The sequence below is a fragment of the Carcharhinus amblyrhynchos genome, chromosome 1, assembly GCF_965287045.1.
Source record: "Carcharhinus amblyrhynchos chromosome 1, sCarAmb.v2.hapA, whole genome shotgun sequence".
NCBI classification, from domain to species: Eukaryota; Metazoa; Chordata; class Chondrichthyes; order Carcharhiniformes; family Carcharhinidae; genus Carcharhinus; species Carcharhinus amblyrhynchos.
This window is the reverse complement of record NC_137324.1, coordinates 177,351,702-177,369,081: the sequence shown is the minus strand read 5'-3', so window position 1 is coordinate 177,369,081 and position 17,380 is coordinate 177,351,702. Positions and strand designations below refer to the sequence as shown.

Genomic DNA, 17,380 nt, shown 5'->3' with positions numbered 1-17,380 from the left:
AGGAAGTCTAAACCGCGGGTCTGGCTTATTCCAGTCCCTCAGACAGACTCAGTCATCGGATAGGATACTGGTTTCTATAAAATACAGCCCCATGCCTCATCAAATCAATTCTAATTTAAGCAATCTAGATAATGCATAACTTAGATAATTTCACAGTGACTTCATTGCAGTGTTAATGTAAGCCTACTTGTGACTAATAAATAAGTTTTAGCTTTTGACTTTAATTTTATAATGCTGTACTTACTGCTGTAAATATATCGTCTGATGCTAAATAATTCACACTGAATGATTTAGACATTCACAACGCCCTGTCCTTTTGTACCTGGAGAGACTGTACATATTTGGACAATAATTCGATTGCTATTTTGTCATTTGAGCTCGGGCACATTGCGTTACTGTCTCTTGGAGAAATTTAATGATAAGTGGAATGGCTTTAGTGAAAGTCACATCCACACATTCAGCATCACTTTCACTGCAAAGCCAATGTCACGGAGTGGTTATAATACAAAACATCTGTTATATATGAAGATTGCTGTTTTTGTGCAGACTGGACAACGTGCGATTATCCTGGATTTATTGACTATTTAATCTGCTTTCCATTGTCATGGGTTCGAGTCCCGCCAGAGACTTCAGCACAATAATGCTAGGCTGACACACCAATGCAATACTGAGGGAGTGCTACACTTTCAGAGGGTCAGTGCTGAGGGAGTGCTGCACTTTCAGAGGGTCAGTGCTGAGGGAGTGCCGCACTGTCAGAAGGTCAGTGCTGAGGGAATGCCACACTGTCAGAGGGTCAGTACTGAGGGAGTGCTGCACTGTCAGAGGGTCAGTGCTGAGGGAGTGCCACACTGTCTGAGGGTCAGTACTGAGGGAGTGCTGCACTGTCAGAGGGTCAGTGCTGAGGGAGCGCCGCACTGTCAGAGGGTCAGTGCTGAGGGAGCGCCGCACTGTCAGAGGGTCAGTGCTGAGGGTGTGCCGCACTGTCAGAGGGTCAGTGCTGAGGGAGCGCCGCACTGTCAGAGGGTCAGTGCTGAGGGAGCGCCGCACTGTCAGAGGGTCAGTGCTGAGGGAGCGCCGCACTGTCAGAGGGTCAGTGCTGAGGGAGCGCCGCACTGTCAGAGGGTCAGTGCTGAGGGAGCGCCGCACTGTCAGAGGGTCAGTGCTGAGGGAGCGCCGCACTGTCAGAGGGTCAGTACTGAGGGTGTGCCGCACTGTCAGAGGGTCAGTGCTGAGGGAGTGCCGCACTGTCAGAGGGTCAGTACTGAGGGTGTGCCGCACTGTCAGAGGGTCAGTACTGAGGGAGTGCCGCACTGTCAGAGGGTCAGTGCTGAGGGAGCGCCGCACTGTCAGAGGGTCAGTGCTGAGGGAGCGCCGCACTGTCAGAGGGTCAGTGCTGAGGGAGCGCCGCACTGTCAGAGGGTCAGTACTGAGGGTGTGCCGCACTGTCAGAGGGTCAGTGCTGAGGGAGTGCCGCACTGTCAGAGGGTCAGTACTGAGGGTGTGCCGCACTGTCAGAGGGTCAGTACTGAGGGAGTGCCGCACTGTCAGAGGGTCAGTGCTGAGGGAGCGCCGCACTGTCAGAGGGTCAGTACTGAGGGTGTGCCGCACTGTCAGAGGGTCAGTGCTGAGGGAGTGCCGCACTGTCAGAGGGTCAGTACTGAGGGTGTGCCGCACTGTCAGAGGGTCAGTACTGAGGGAGTGCCGCACTGTCAGAGGGTCAGTGCTGAGGGAGTGCCGCACTGTCAGAGGGTCAGTGCTGAGGGAGTGCCGCACTGTCAGAGGGTCAGTGCTGAGGGAGCGCCGCACTGTCAGAGGGTCAGTGCTGAGGGAGCGCCGCACTGTCAGAGGGTCAGTGCTGAGGGAGCGCCGCACTGTCAGAGAGTCAGTGCTGAGGGAGAGCCGCACTGTCAGAGGGTCAGTGCTGAGGGAGCGCCGCACTGTCAGAGGGTCAGTGCTGAGGGAGCGCCGCACTGTCAGAGGGTCAGTGCTGAGGGAGCGCCGCACTGTCAGAGGGTCAGTGCTGAGGGAGCGCCGCACTGTCAGAGGGTCAGTGCTGAGGGAGCGCCGCACTGTCAGAGGGTCAGTGCTGAGGGAGTGCTGCACTGTCAGAGGGTCAGTGCTGAGGGAGCGCCGCACTGTCAGAGGGTCAGTACTGAGGGAGTGCCGCACTGTCAGAGGGTCAGTGCTGAGGGAGTGCCGCACTGTCAGAGGGTCAGTGCTGAGGGAGTGCCGCACTGTCAGAGGGTCAGTGCTGAGGGAGTGCCGCACTGTCAGAGGGTCAGTGCTGAGGGAGCGCCGCACTGTCAGAGGGTCAGTGCTGAGGGAGCGCTGCACTGTCAGAGGGTCAGTGCTGAGGGAGCGCCGCACTGTCAGAGGGTCAGTGCTGAGGGAGCGCCGCACTGTCAGAGGGTCAGTGCTGAGGGAGTGCCGCACTGTTGTATTTGTAAGTGTTTAGGGTCCGCTGATATTGTGTAAGATACAAGTCTGTCCTTTCCACATTAAACCGAAACAAATTCTGCCTGGGGTGTGGGACTGAGAACAGTAAACAGCTCCAGACTCCAAACTCCATCCCCAATTTCCGTTTCCCACCCTCTGTCCCACCCTTCTTATTGTCAGAATGAGCGAATGTAATGGTCAGTTTAAAATAGGACTTTATTCAATCGGCATAACTGACGCATAGTCTATGAATAGTTTCCAGTTCTGACTCAGGGATCGTCTTCAATGGGCCGCTGCTAACAAAGAGCTCGCCAAACTCCAGATGCAGCTTACCCTCCGTCCACTGCTGCCTTCTCAACCCACGGAAAAGCAGTCGCCACCAGCACTGTGAGTTTCCCACCGCATCCGCTATGGTGTGCCTCTCTGACTCGTATCACTGTATCTCACTGATAGACCCGCTGGTAATCAAAGAAAGGGTTTGAACAATCTTCAGCTGCTGTATTTAGTTCAGAACCGAATAACATTTGCGTTCAAAAGTAAGGAAATTCGCCAAGAGCAAGTGTAGAGCTAGCTTGTATCCAGGAATAAATCCGTGTGGTTTTTAATTTGCAGATTACTGTATGTTGCAGTTAAATACTTTGAACTCAACTTGTATCAGTAGGAATGGGAGAGTTCAGAGCGGTGTCAGTACTGTATCAGGCAGAGCTGAATCTGTGATCAGAATTTTACACCTTGTAATTGAGTTGAAGTTGTCACTTGCTGTTGGCCAGTGAAGATCCAGTCATTTACAGCTCCCATCATTTATAAGTGGCTCTGATGTTTCAAAGGGTTTCTGCTGTTTAAAAGTGGCTGTGATGTTTACGGCAGACGGGGTTTTGGGTTAATGTTCGGCACCAAGTCTCCCGTCCCACACCTGTACAGGGCCCTTGTGTTCCTCTGCGGAAACCCCGGGCAAAAGTTACAGCAAAAAGAGTCATTCCCCCGCTCTCAGTGCAAGTTCCCACATGTTGGGTTAAGCAAGCAGCAGATGCGGGATAGGATTTACATTTCATTGTGTGCTGGGTATCTCTGCATTTATTGAGAGGGGGGGGGTGTGCGGAGAAGGGGGGGAATAGTGTGTGTGTGTGTGTGTGTGTGTTGGGGGGAGGGGGAGTAGTGTGTGTGTGGGGGGGTATAATTATTACCATTTTGGATGGCGGTGTTTGTAACCACGTAGAATGAGCACAAGGAGACCATTCGGCCCGTCGTTGTAAGTGCTGCCTCTTTGGAAGCCGTTCAATTAATCTCAGCACTGTCAACAGGGACTGTGGGGACACACACCCTTTAGGGACATCCCCGAAGGCGCTATATGAATGCAAGTTTTTTTGCACGATGAAAGGTTTTGCACAGTTTCTGATGAAGTTTGGCTTGTAAATGAATGATGAGGGGATTTGAACAGTATAAAGGTTCTGGGGAGGATTATTGGGAGAATGTGCCCCCCACCCTGTACCCAGTGAGTGAAATCTGCCTTTTATCTCTCTCTCTAGGAAATGCTCTCACTTTGTTGCCGGATCTCTGAGGAGGGATATTTGTCTGAATGTCTGGCTGCTGACGTGAGTCCGGGGAGAGTGCGGCGGGGCGCTGCCACATGCTGTGCCTCCATTTCTCGGTGGCAGGGACTGGGAGCGCTGCTGCGGCAGTGAATGGCACTCTGTCCGCCCATGGCACTGCCAAACCTGCAGCCAGAGCGGCCCCGGGAGGACAGCTAGCCGCCTCCCCCCTCACACAGGCGGCAGGCAAGCGGCTGCACCCAGCCCGGCTTCCCCGAGGGACCGGCGGCGGCGACCCGGCGGGGCGAGCAGGCGGCGATCTGGCGCGGCGGGGCCAGTCGGCGGCGGGCGGCATGAGGCGAGAGGAGACGCCGGCAGACTCCCGCCTGACAGGCGCCGGCGGAGAGGAAACTCGGGCGGGCGGGAGTGGCTCGCTCAGCTGGGCGGGCGAGTCCCCCGCCGAATTTTCCGGCTACGAAACGGCGGCGGGCTCGGATATCTACGAGAGTTTCAGCGACGGGGACGGCGGCGGAGCGGGATCCGCCGGGGAGGTCGCCCCTTTGCGCCGCTCCGCCGGAGCGCAAGCGGGGCGTAAGGACGGCGGAGCCGGGCTGAGGGGGAAGCCGGATTTATCCCGGGAGGTTTTCCCGCCGGGCGGGAACGACGAGACGCATTTTATCAGCACGCACGAGATCCAGCTGTATGAGTTGGACCACGACGGGGATTGTGAGTTCGCCCTGGGATCTTCCTGTGCCCTGGAGGAGAGTAGTGCCGTCTACGCCTTCCTGGACAGCAGCTCCCCGGAAAGCGACGCGTCCGAGGAAACTTCCGACACTCCGCGGGGCTCCAGTCGCGCCGAGGAAGCGCCGCCGCTTTGGAGCGACGCGGAGGCGGCGGGCGGGCAGGAAATTCGGGAGAATGGCGAGTGTGCAGAGGGCAGAGAGCGTCCTGGCACTGCCAATTCCAGCGGGCACATCCACCTGTCCATCCAGGCCAGCTCGCGGGCGGTGGGCGAGCCGGAAAAGGAGCAGGAAAATTGCACCCCAAAGGAAGCGGCGGAGCCGGATGGGGGCGGAAATTCGCGGTGTTTGCCAGGGGGTGGCAGGGCTGATGGTGGTGAGGTGCCCACCGCCAAAAGCCCCCTTAGGGGCAAAGGTCTGGAATATTACAGCGGAAGTTCCAGCGCAATTAGTGAGCTGGATGACACGGATAAGGAAGTTCGGAATTTAACCGCCCGGACTTTCCGCAGTCTCGCCTGTGGAGGCGACGAATATTTGGATACTTTCTACTCCGCCAATAGATCCGCCGATTTAGCTTACCTATCGGCGGAAACCATCGGCATGAACCACTGGGCAGAATACATCGACTCTCACTGTCCCAATGTAGCCAAGAACGGAAATCCGCGCCAACTTGTTGGGGAAAATCCGGCGTTAAACGGGCAACGGAGAGAGGAGACCCCGAGCAGCAAGCAGCAGGGAGCAGGGCGGGAACGTAAACACTTGCCAGGCGTGAAGGAGGCGGCCAGCGCCGTTACGGAGAAGCCCGAAAATCGGGCGGTGGCGGCGGGGACGGAAACTCGCTCCCACAGGCACATTCAAGTGAGCGGCAAGTTGGAGGAGGTGGGATCCAGGGTCATCACCCTGACGGAGACTGTCAATCTCAGCTACAACCTGAAGGAAGGCACGACGGCCAGGAGGGAGAGCCAGAGGAACGCCGGCCCCGCACTCAGGAATTCCGGAGGATCGCGTTGCGCCGATGGGGTTACGGAAGCGGTGCCAAGGGAGCAGGGAGGCGGCGAGAGCTGCCGGGAGACATGGAGAATGGCCGGAGACATGGAGAACACGCAGAAAAAGTCCAAACTGGCCTCCAACCTGCTGCAAAATGTCATCGGGAAGAAGATGCAGTTTGAACAGGAGTTGCGGATGGAAAGGGGGGAAATTTCCGACACTTCCTTCCCCGGTCCCGCCAGTCCGCCCCTGGCCTCCGAAACCCCCCAAGCGGTCACGCCGGTTCTGAGCCCGGGGGATCCGCACAAAACCCCGAGCGGCGGGAGCCCGGAATCTCCCCCGGGGACCAGGAGCAGCGGCGCTGCCGGTGTTGCGAGTCAGGGATCGGTCCCAATCCGCGATCTTCCGTTCCCGGCGGCGGAGCAGGAGCAGGAGGAGGGGGAGGAGGAGGGGGAGAGACCGGGCGGATTTCAGAGCCAACACAGCGCCTTCCGATCCTGGAAGGAGAGACCGCCCAGCCAGAACGGACGGGGGCCGGAGCCGCCAGGCGGGAGACTGGAGCTGCGGAAGGAACGGAAAATGTCGCACCTTTTCATCCCGAGAATGCAGAGAGCGGCGGAGGGGCGGGGGAAGGGGGAGAGCCCGGGCCAGGGGGTGGTTTTGAGCCAGAAAGGAGCGGGCGGGGGTCCCGGGGGAGGCGCGGGGAGCTGCAAATCGCCGGAGATCCGGATCAAGCTGCGGAACCGGAGAGAGAGCCAGCAGCAGAGTGGCTTCAGCATTGCCAAGCTGCTGACTCCCAATATAGGCGGGAATGCGGCCCGCCCGCCCGCTGACACTAAATTCCACACGGTCTCCACATGGTTCGCAGAGGGAGCGGGGCAGCCAGGAGCCGAGGGCAAAAATAAAGCTCCTCACTTCACCGTGCGGGACATTCGGGAGAATATCCACAAGCTACAGGCTCCCATCCACCAGGTCCGGGATGTCAGGAAGCTGGTGAAGAGTTCCTATCACATCCTGACGCTGGAAGGCGGCAGTGGCGCCGGCGCCAAGCTCCAGCTGCCCCCCGGCGCCCTCACCTCGCTTCTGCCCATCGTCATCAAGTGCCAGGCGGTGAGGAACGCGCCCGCCGCCGGAAAACCTCCGCCCGAGGGAGGCAGCCCCAGGGGAGACAGCTCCCCCTCTCCCGCCGGCGGCGACACCCCCACCCCTCCCGCCCCCATGATGAAGAACGCGCAGCGCCCGCCCGCCGGCCGGAGAGCGGCGGGAAGCCCGCCCGCTGCGGCGGGCGCGGAAAAGGTGGCCAGCAAGCAGCTGGCGCTGGAGAAGCTGACGGCGGCGGTTAAGACCATGGAGGAGCTCTACGTCTTCGACAAGAACGAGTGGAAGCGGAAGAGCGAGTCCGGCGCCGGCTCGTTGGCCGGGAGTCACGTCCTGTCGCTGATCGCCAGCGAGGAGGGGGAAGGCGCGGCTCGCCCTCCCGCCCGCCAACCCGCCCGGAGAGGGGAGGCGGCCGCCAAGCCCCCCGAAACCCCGCCGAGCCTCCAGCCCGGCAACAAGGTCCCGCAGCTCTTCAGCGTGGCGCCGGTCCTGCCGCAACTCCGAGATCTGAAACCCGCCCGCGCCCGGAGCCCGCCGGAATTCCGCTCGCTGCGGGCGCCGCGCCGCGCCTCGCTGGAGGAGCCGCGCCCAGCAGCAGCAGCGCCGGCGGGAACCCCGCCCGACAACAGGAGCGCCTCCCAGAACCCGCCGCCCGCTGAATTCGAGAACTACCTCACCATCCCCATCAAAGCGGCGGCCGCCCCGCCGCCACCCCCCGCCGCCTATTCCCGGCCCCCCGCTCCCCTGCGACCCCCCAGCCCCAAACAGCAGCGGGAACCTTCCCCCGCCACCATCTACCACCAGCCCCCCGCCCAGCGCGCCTCCTTCAGCCCGCCCGGGGTGCAGCCCCCAGAGCCCATCAGCCCGCTCAAGGTGCAGCCCCCACCGGTGCTGATGGAGAGCCCCCCGGTGCCCTGCTTCCCTGCCCCGCACACCCAGCGCAAGATGCTGCTGGACCCCAGCACCGGGCAGTACTATCTGGTGGACACCCCCTTGCCACCCACCCGCAAGAGGCTGTATGACCCAGAGACCAGGCAGTATGTGGATGTGCCAATGCCCCAGCAGCCCATGGCCCCAATGCCAGTACCCATGTCCCCCATTGCCATCAACCCTGGCACCTACAGCACCACCTACATGGTCTACCCTGGATTCCTGCCCACGCCAGCCATACTGCCCACCCTCCCCACCCCGCTGTCCCAGCCAGACAACGAATGCAACGAGACTGCCAAACCCAACAGCACTGCCAGCCAGCCCAGCGAGGTCCACTACATGGAGAGTCCTTACTACTTCCCAACAGGCAAGGCCTCGAACCCTACCTCCCAGCAGGTCACCAGGGCCTCCAAGGGTTTCTCCGAGGGCAAGCCGGTGATCAGCTTCACGTCGCAGCCAGGGCCAAGAATCATCGCCCCACCTTCCTTTGATGGCACCACCATGAGTTTTGTGGTTGAACACCGATGAGAGTCCGGGTGCGCCACGTGTGAGTATGCATCTCCGAGCAGGATAACTACACAAATTGCCCCTTCGACCAGACAGAAACATAAAATGCTGGAAAATCTCAGCAGGTCTTACAGCATCCGTGGAGGGAGACCAGAGCCTTTGAAGGATCATCCAGACCTGAAACTTTGACTCTATTCTCTCCCCACTGATGCTGTCAGACCCGCTGAGATTTTCCAGCATTTTCTGTTTCAGATTCCAGCATCCGCAGTAATTTTGCTTTCACCTCGTTTAATCTTGTAGATCTCAGGAGCACAAGACTGAAATCAAAAGCTTCAGACTTTGGATGGAATTTTACCGGCACACTCACCCCGATCCGGGGGAGTGGGTGAGGCTCGGCAAACAGCATCCTCTGGCCTTGGGGGGATCGTATGAACCTCAAGTGGACGCGCCGGTAAAAGTCCACCCAATGTTTGACACTTCTAATTGGCTGCCTTGGCATATTTCTTATATTCCCGGGATTGTAATCCGGAAGTCTGGGGCTAATGACCTGAAATCCCAATGTGGCAGCTAGGAAATTGAAATTTATGTAAATGAGAAATTCAGAAATTGGAAAGAAAGCTAGAATCGATAATAGCATAAAAATAACAGGTTGTTGTAAAAACCCATCTGGTTCACTACTGTCCTTTAGCGAACAAAATCTGCTGTCCTTACTTGGTCTGGCCTACTTGTGACTCCAGACCTACAGCAATGTAGTTGATTCTTAACCTCTGAAATGGCTGAGTGAGATACTCAAGGCAGTTAAGTATCAGCCTCTTGGCTAAGATCAAGTCCAAGATGGGTTACAATACCTATTTGTGTCAGCTTAGATCTTGTTTGTCTGTTTTGTGGGGACCATGAATTAGATTCAATTGGAATTTGAATTGGGTTTGTGAAAAAGCAAGGAATGGACTTAGGTTTGATTTTTGATTTGATTTATTATTGCCATGTTAGTATACAGTGAAAGGTATTGTTTCTTACACACTATGCAGACAAAGCGTACCATTCATAGCGAAGGAAAGGAGAGAGTGCAGAATGTAATGTTACAGTCATAGCTAGGGTGTGGAGAAAGATCAACTTAGTGCGAGGTAGGTCCATTCAAAAGTCTGATGGCAGCAGGGAAGAAGCTGTTCTTGAGTCTGTTGGTCCTCCGACTTTTGTATCTTTTTCCCAATGGAAGAAGGTGGAAGAGAGAATGTCTGGGGTTTTTGGGGTCCTTAATTATGCTTGCTGTTTTTTCTGAGACAGCACCAAGTGTAGACATTGTCAATGGATGTGAGGGTGTTTGTGTGATGGACTGGGCTATGTTCATGATCCTTTATAGTTTTTTTTCAGTCTTGGTCAGAGCAGGAATTATACAAAGCTCTGATAACCAGAAAAAATGCTTTCTATGGTGCATCTGTAAAAGTTGGTGAGATTTGTAGTGGACATGCCAAATTCCCCTAGTCTTCTGAGAAAATAGAGGCATTGCTGAGCTTTCCTAACTATAGTGTCAGCATGAGAGGTCCAGGACAAGTTGTTGGTGATCTGGACATCTAAGAACATGAAGATCTCAACCATCTCTATATCGTTGCAGTGATGTAGATAAGGGCTTTATGCTTCCTGAAGTCGAATATAATCTCCTTCATTTTGTTGACATTGAGAGAGAGATTATTATCGTCACACCAGTTCACCAGGTTCTCCATCTCATTCCTGTCCTCTGCCTTATCATTGTTTGAGATCTGACCCACTACAGTGGTGTCATCAGCAAACTTGTAAATTGAGTTGGAAGGGAATTTGGCCACAGAGTCATAGGTGTATAAGGAGTATAGTAAGGGGCTGAGAACACAGCCTTGCCTGCCCACTCTGAGCTTTGTAACTTTAAGACTGGAGTAAAAATTGGATCCTGTTTCTCTCTTTTGTGGAGTTGATGAATTTAATTTAATTTAAATTGGTTTTTGGATGGATTAAGGGCTTGCCCAGTCGACTTTGGATTTGTAACTCAGGGAAAGGAATAAGATTTTCTTTTAAAATTGGCAATAAATGCAGCAATGCTGAGAATCTTCAGGCTATTGCAGGATTAACTTCACACCAATGTGGAATATGTCACTCAGGAACATGAGTAGGTCATTCAGCCCCTTGAGCCCTTCTCTCCACTCAGTTTGTGTCTAATGTTTTGTATCTGAACTCCATTTGCCCATCTTGGTTCTGTAACCCTTAACACGCTTGCCCAACTAAATTCTGTCAATCTCTACTTTTGAAATTTTCAATTAATCCCCAGAAAAGTGCTGTGGAAATGGCTGTGAGAGTGGAGAGGAAGGGTTTTAACATAGCAACATTTGCAGACGATACTAAAATAGGTGGGAAAGCAAGCATTGAAGAGGAGATTAAAGATTTTACAGGTGGTATAGGTTAGGAGAATGGGCTAAAATGGGCAGAGAGATCTGGGTTCATGAATCGCAGAAAGTGGGTATGCAGGTACAGCACGTAATTAAAATGGCAGATGGGATGTTGGCATTTATTGCAAAGGGACTGGAGTATAAAAGTAGAGAAGTGTTGTTGCGATTGTATAGGGTGTTGGTGAGATCACACCTGGAGTATTGTGTTCAGTTTTGGTCTCCTTATTTGAGGAAGGATGTGGTGGCCTTGGAGGCAGTTCAGAGGAGGTTCACCAGGTTGATTTCAGGGGTAAAAGGGTTAACTTACGAGGAGAGATTAAACAGTTTGAGCTTGTACTCGCTGGAGTTTAGAAGGATGAGAGGGGATCTGATCGAGGTATACAAAATAATAAAAGGGATTGATTAAGTAAATGTAGACTAAATGTTTCCACCTCACTTTTCCTTTCAGTTTGGTCACCTTCTGTCTCTTATTTATACAACTTTATGTTTGCTAGAGAACAGTTTTGTTGTTGCAGTACAGAACAAAAGTGAACCAGTCTTCATACCACACGTATTGTCAATGGGAGCTGTTCTCAAATGATGTGAATGGGCGCAATAGCAGATTGCAAATATCTTTGGATACCCAGCTGTACTGTCACTCTAACCATTTTTGTTATGATGCTGAGACAGGTGGCCAATGAACCAAGACTTGCAAGGGACTGCAGGTTGTGATGTGCCCAGGACCCTGAGTGTAATTTTGAAGTAAAGATAAGTGGAGTGTATATCTGCGAGACTCACTGCCCATCGGCATTGAGCAGCCAGACCAGCAACCCCTATAGAGTAAGGATGCTGAAAAAAGAGAACAATATCCCCTTTAAGTAACTTGGAAGTTCCTTTGCAGTTTGGGGCCCCCAAAGTTAGAGCTCATGGGTGGCACAGTGATTAGCACTGCTGGCTCATAGCGCTAGGGACCCAGGTTTGATTCCTGGCTTGGGTCACTGCCTGTGCAGAGTCTGCACATTATCCCCGTGTCTGGGTGGGTTTCCTCTGGGTGCTCCGGTTTTCTCCCACAGTCCAAAGGACATGCCGGTTAGGGGCATTGGCCATGCTAAATTCTCCTTCAATGTACCTGATGGAGTGTGGTGACTAGGGGATTTTCACAACGACTTCTTAGTAGTGTTAATAGAAGCCTACTTGCAACATTAATAATAAACTTTATCTGGACACAGCAGTAGGGTTTAACGGTGCTATATAAATGCAACTTGCTATTATAGATAGGAGTGGTAGGTAGGTGTTGTCTGGAGCTGGTTAGCTCAGTTGGCTGGATGGCTGGTTCATGATGCCAACCATGTGGGTTCAATTCCTGTGGCGGCTGAGGTTATTCACAAAGGCTCTGCCATCTCAACCTTGTCCACCGCCTGAGGTGCGCCAATCCTCAGGTTAAATCACCGCTGGTCAGCTCTCCCCTGCAAACAGAGTATCCTATGGTCATCTGGGACTATGGTAACTTTGCCCTTTACTTAGATACTGTATATTGTATTGTCTAAACATTAATCAGAGAAATGACAATAAAAAATAGAACTTTTATTAAGGGAAACACTTTTATTTTTAGAACAAAGAAAATTACAGCACAGGAACAGGCCCTTCGGCCCCCCAATCCTGCACGGCCACACTGCCCAACTGAACTAAAACCCCCTACCCTCCTGGGGACCATATCCCTCTATTCCCATCCTATTTATGTATTTGTCCAGACACCTCTTAAAACTCATTATGGTATCTGCTTCCAGTACCTCCCCTGGCAGCGAGTTCCAGGTACCCACCACCCTCTGTGTAAAAAAAACTTGCCTCATACATCTCCTTTAAACCTTGCCCCTCGAACCTTAAACCTGTGCCCCTCTAGTAATTGACTCTTCCACCCTGGGAAAAAGCTTTTGACTATCCACTCTGTCCATGCCCCTCATAATCTTGTAGACTTCTATCAGGTCGCCCCTCAACCTCCATCATTCCAGTGAGAACAAATCAAGTTTCTCCAACCTCTCCTCATAACTAATGCTCTCCAGACCAGGCAACATCCTGGTAAATCTTTCTTGTATCCTCTCCAAAGCCTCAACATCTTTCTGGTAGTGTGACCAGAATTGAACATTATATTCCAAGCATGGCCTAAGGTTCTATAAAGCTGCAACATAACTTGCCAATTTTTTAACTCAGTGCCCCGGCTGATGAAGGCAAGCATGCCGTGTGCCTTCTTGACTACCTTCTCCACCTGCATTGCTACTTTCAGTACTTATACACCCAGATCCCTTTGCCTATCATTGCTCTTAAGACTTCTGCCATTTACTGTATACTTCCTATCCTTATTAGGCCTTCCAAAGTGCATTACCTCATGTTTGCCTGGATTAAACTCCATCTACTGTCTCTCCACCCAAGCCTCCAATCGATCTATGTCCTGCTGTATCCTCTGATGGTCCTCATCGCTGCCTGCAAATCCACCAACCTTTGTGTCATCTGCAAACTTACGAATCAAACCAGTTACATTTTCCTACAAATCATTTATATATATTACAAACAGCAAAGGTCCCAGCACTGATCCCCGAGGAACACCACCTTGTCAGCTCACCTCTGATCCCATGTGGCTTCACCTTTTGCATCAGTCTGCCATGGGGCACCTTGTCAAAGACCGTTAACTGTTCAAAAATGTATCTATCCTTGCCTTAAAAGTCTATGTAGACAACATCCACTGCCCTATCCTCATCAATCATCTTCGTCACTTCCTCGAAAAACTCAATCAAGTTAGTGAGACACGACCTCCCCTTCACAAAACCATGTTACCTCTCACTAATACGTCCACTTATTTCCAAGTGGGTGTAAATCCTGTCTCAAAAAATCCTGTCCAATAATTTCCCTACCACTGTCGTAAGGTCTGTAATTACCTGGATCTTTCTCGCTACCCTTCTTAAACGAAGGAATAACATTGGCTATTCTCCAATCCTCTAAGAGGTCCCCTGTAGCCAGCGAGGATACAAAGATTTCTCTTAAGGCACCAGCAATTTCCTCCCTTGCCTCTCTCAGTATTGTGGGTTATATCCCTTCAACTGTTTGTACTCTTGAAGAATGGGGTACCATAGATCAATTTTTTTTAATTTTTAAGATCACAATAGTTAAGCATTCCATCAGGAGATTTATTCTTTATCCATTATCATCTCAAAACATGTTTGAACAGTCAGAAATCAGCATCCTACGTGCAAAGGCGGGAGACGGAAATTTTCTTTTCTCAAGGTGAAACAATCAACTTTCTCAGCTTTCCGTATGGTTTGGTTATGATACATAATGTGTAGTTACGCCTGGAATTATACAGGCACTTCCACCTGCAGCTGTAAAACTGGATATCTTGCATTGCTGCGTTGTCTTTCGTGAAATGCCGTGTTAATCACCCCCCTGTCACAGAGGAACAGCGTGTGAGCTTAGGGGAGGGTGGCGGGGAATGAGATGCAGGGCAGAGAAAATGGATGGAGAAGCCACAAGATAAATTCTTGCCAGCAGTGTACATGGGGAAAGTGTGGTAAATTGTGGCAAAGATTGTAAAAGGCTAGAGGAGGACATAGACCAGTTGGATGGGGCAGGTTGGTGTAGAAATATGTGAGGTCATGTATCTCGAAGATAAGAATTAGGCAGTAACAGAGCCCCAGTAAATGATAGGATTGTGAATAGATCAGATCTGGTTGTATGGGTGCGTAGGTCATGAGACTCATGACAAAACAACCTGAGTAGATAATGCAACAAAGGAATATAGGAACAAGTGTAGGCCATTCAGCCCTTTGAGCCTATTCCTGCATTCAGTTAAGCCATGGCTGATCTGTACTTTATCTCCATCTTTCCTGCTTTCATTCTGTAAACCCTGAATACTTTTTCCTGTCCTGTGTAAACCTATCACTGCTCCTTACGGGTGTTCCAGATTTAAGGAGCAACAGAAACTATGGCTTTGATTCGAGAAGCATTAAATATAAAAACAGAGACGATAAAGTTACACGTCTTTTTTAAGATCATGGAAGTGTTTGATAGGTTAGAAATGGGGATAATATTTCTGCTTGTGGGAGAAGAGGCTTTATAAGATAAAGTCACTTTAAAATTCAATAAGACATTCAAGCGATACCATTTTACTCAGATTGGGGAGAATTGACCTAAAGCAGAGTGCTTTAGGTCAATAGTATAGATACATTTACTGGGGAGTTAGATAAACACAGAAGGGAGAAAGGAATAGAAGGATATCCTGATTGGTGAGATGAGGACCATGTGGAGCATAAGCACCAGTATAGATCAGTTGGGCTGAATGGCCTGTTTCAGTGCTACACACACTGTAATTCTGTGTAACTTTACCAAATCTGTTTCTGGCTGCAGTTGGAGTGTTGTCTGTAGTTCTGACTCTTCAATTATCGGAAGGAAATAGAGGCTATAGAAAGGGTGTAGGGGTAACGAAGACGAAAGTCTACAGTCATGTAGAGAAACCTGAGAACTTTGGATTTTCACACTCATGCTGAGGTGATTAAGTCGGAAATCTGACCGAGATCATCAATGTTATGATGAGGCTAATAGAGAAAATCTATTCGTCAGCAAAATGGTGACAAGGAGATACAAGTTTAAGAGAAGCACAAACACTAATTTAGAAGGTGATAAGAAGAAAGTTTTTAAAGAGTGCCACAGCCATTTTTGAAGAGGAATTAGATAGTTTGCTACATAAACATAAGAACTGGGAGCAGGAGTCGGCCACCTGGCCCCTCGAGCCTGCTCCGCCATTCAATAAGATCACGGCTGATCTTTTCGTGGACTCAGCTCCACTTACCCGCCTGCTCACCATAACCCTTAATTCATTTACTGTTCAAAAATTTATCTATCCTTGCCTTAAAAACATTCAATGAGGTAGCCTCAACTGGGCAGGGAATTCCACAGATTCACAACCCTTTGGGTGAACAAGTTCCTTCTCAACTCAGTCCTAAATCTGCTCCCCCTTATTTTGAGGCCATGCCTTCTTGTTCTGATCTCACCTGCCAGTGGAAACAATCTCCCTGCTTCTATCTTATCTATTCCCTTCATAATCTTATATGTTTCTATAAGATCTCTCCTCATTCTTCTGAATTCCAATGAGTGTCGCCCCAGCCTACCCAGCGTCTCTTCATAAGCCAATCTTCTCAACCCTGGAATCAACCTAGTGAATCTCCTCTGCACCCCCTCCAGTGCCAGTATATCCTTTCTCAAGTAAGGAGACCAAAACTGTACACAGTACTCCAGGTGTGGCCTCACCAGCTCCTTATACAGCTGCAACATAACCTCACTGTTTTAAAACTCCATCCCTCTAGCAACGAAGGACAAAATTCCATTTGCCTTCTTAGTTAATGCAATGAAGTCTCTTGAAGCTCTTCACAAGAGTAATTATCAAATAATAACTTGTATCATCGAATATTCTCAAGGCTGAGTTAGATAGATTCTCCATTGGCAGGGGAATCAATGGATGCAATTTTCCCAGAATTGCACAGGGGGTTAGACTAGGTGAGAAAAACAGTGAGATCTCAAACTGACTGGCACAAATCCTGATTTTGGACCCTGGTAAGAAGTAGCAGCCATTATAGGATTTGCACCCCTGGCCAATGATGCTGCTGGATCACAGCCAATGGGTATAGCGGGGGTGGTCTTGAGCCTGTGTTCCTGTCCATTGGGCAGCACGGTGGCACAGTATTTAGCACTGCCAGGGACCCAGGTTCAATTCCAGGTTCACTTGACTGTCTGTATGGAACATTTTCTCCATGTCTGCGTGGGTTTCCTCCAGGTGCTCCGGTTTCCTCCCACAGTCCAAAGATGTGTGTGTTAGGTTGATTGGCTATACTGAATTGCCCCTTAGGGGGATAGCAGGGTAAATACATGGGGTTATGGGGATAGGGCCTGGGTGGGATTATTGTCGATGCAAGCTCAATGGGCCGAATGGCCTCCTTCTGCACTGTAGGGATTCTATAATCCAAGGAAACCTTTTTCGTCATCCTTTGCCAGTGGCATAATTGGGTTTACACCCACACTGGAAGTCAACCTGATTTAAACTCATTTTAATATACTTACATATTATTATCCACCCTCCTGCCTGGCATTGAGCCTCTGTTGTGTTTTCCAACCTCGCAAACATTTACATCAGGTTCATTCAGACATAAACCAGTCATGGGGATCCCCTGGGGGTGTAAAGATCTGTATAGTTCCCGGAGGAGAGGGACATATCCAGCCAGTGCCCTGGCAATGCCCCATGGCACAGGTTGGCACCATGCCCGTTGCAACCCAGCAGTGCCAACCTGTGCCAGGTGCATGGCTGGGGGCGGACCTCAGTGGGGGTCAACTCATTTCTTTGTGGTGGTGATTGGGGAGCAGACGTGGGAGCTGGGGGTGCCAGCGATGGCCATGTGGGTGGGAGGTTGTGGGGAAGGCGGGTACTGGCTGTGAGTGCTGAGGGTGAACGACAGCCACGGGCTCTGATCGCTGGGGGGAGGGATTGGTGGATGTCGGCTCCAGTTGGTTGGGGGAGGTGGGGGAGGCACTGAGGCCTCCATGGTGGGGAGAGGGGCAGGTCATTGTTTGGTGTGATCAGGGCACCCTTTCAACACGGCGCCCCAATCTCAGTGCAGTGCCAGCATGTCGAGGCCTCCATCTACATAATGGCATGATGGCCACATTCAAATCAGCCATGACCTTACTGAGCCATAGTCCAGGCATGAGGGGTCAAAGAGCA

General features: G+C 51.5%; 1 protein-coding gene across 2 annotated transcripts in view; it reads left to right on the top strand.

Moving 5' to 3' along the window:
- The first annotated feature begins 2,714 nt into the window (after positions 1 to 2,714).
- The window catches only part of LOC145347859 (uncharacterized protein C4orf54 homolog), a 30,744-nt gene continuing 16,078 nt past the window's right edge, over positions 2,715 to 17,380 (top strand). The window contains exons 1-2 of one of the 2 annotated variants that reach the window (XM_080195785.1): positions 2,715 to 2,823; positions 3,963 to 8,267. In XM_080195785.1, coding sequence (XP_080051911.1) covers positions 4,064 to 8,248 — 4,185 coding nt within the window. In that variant the 5' untranslated portion in view covers positions 2,715 to 2,823; positions 3,963 to 4,063 and the 3' untranslated portion in view covers positions 8,249 to 8,267. The other variant, XM_080195795.1, reaches the window with a different exon arrangement.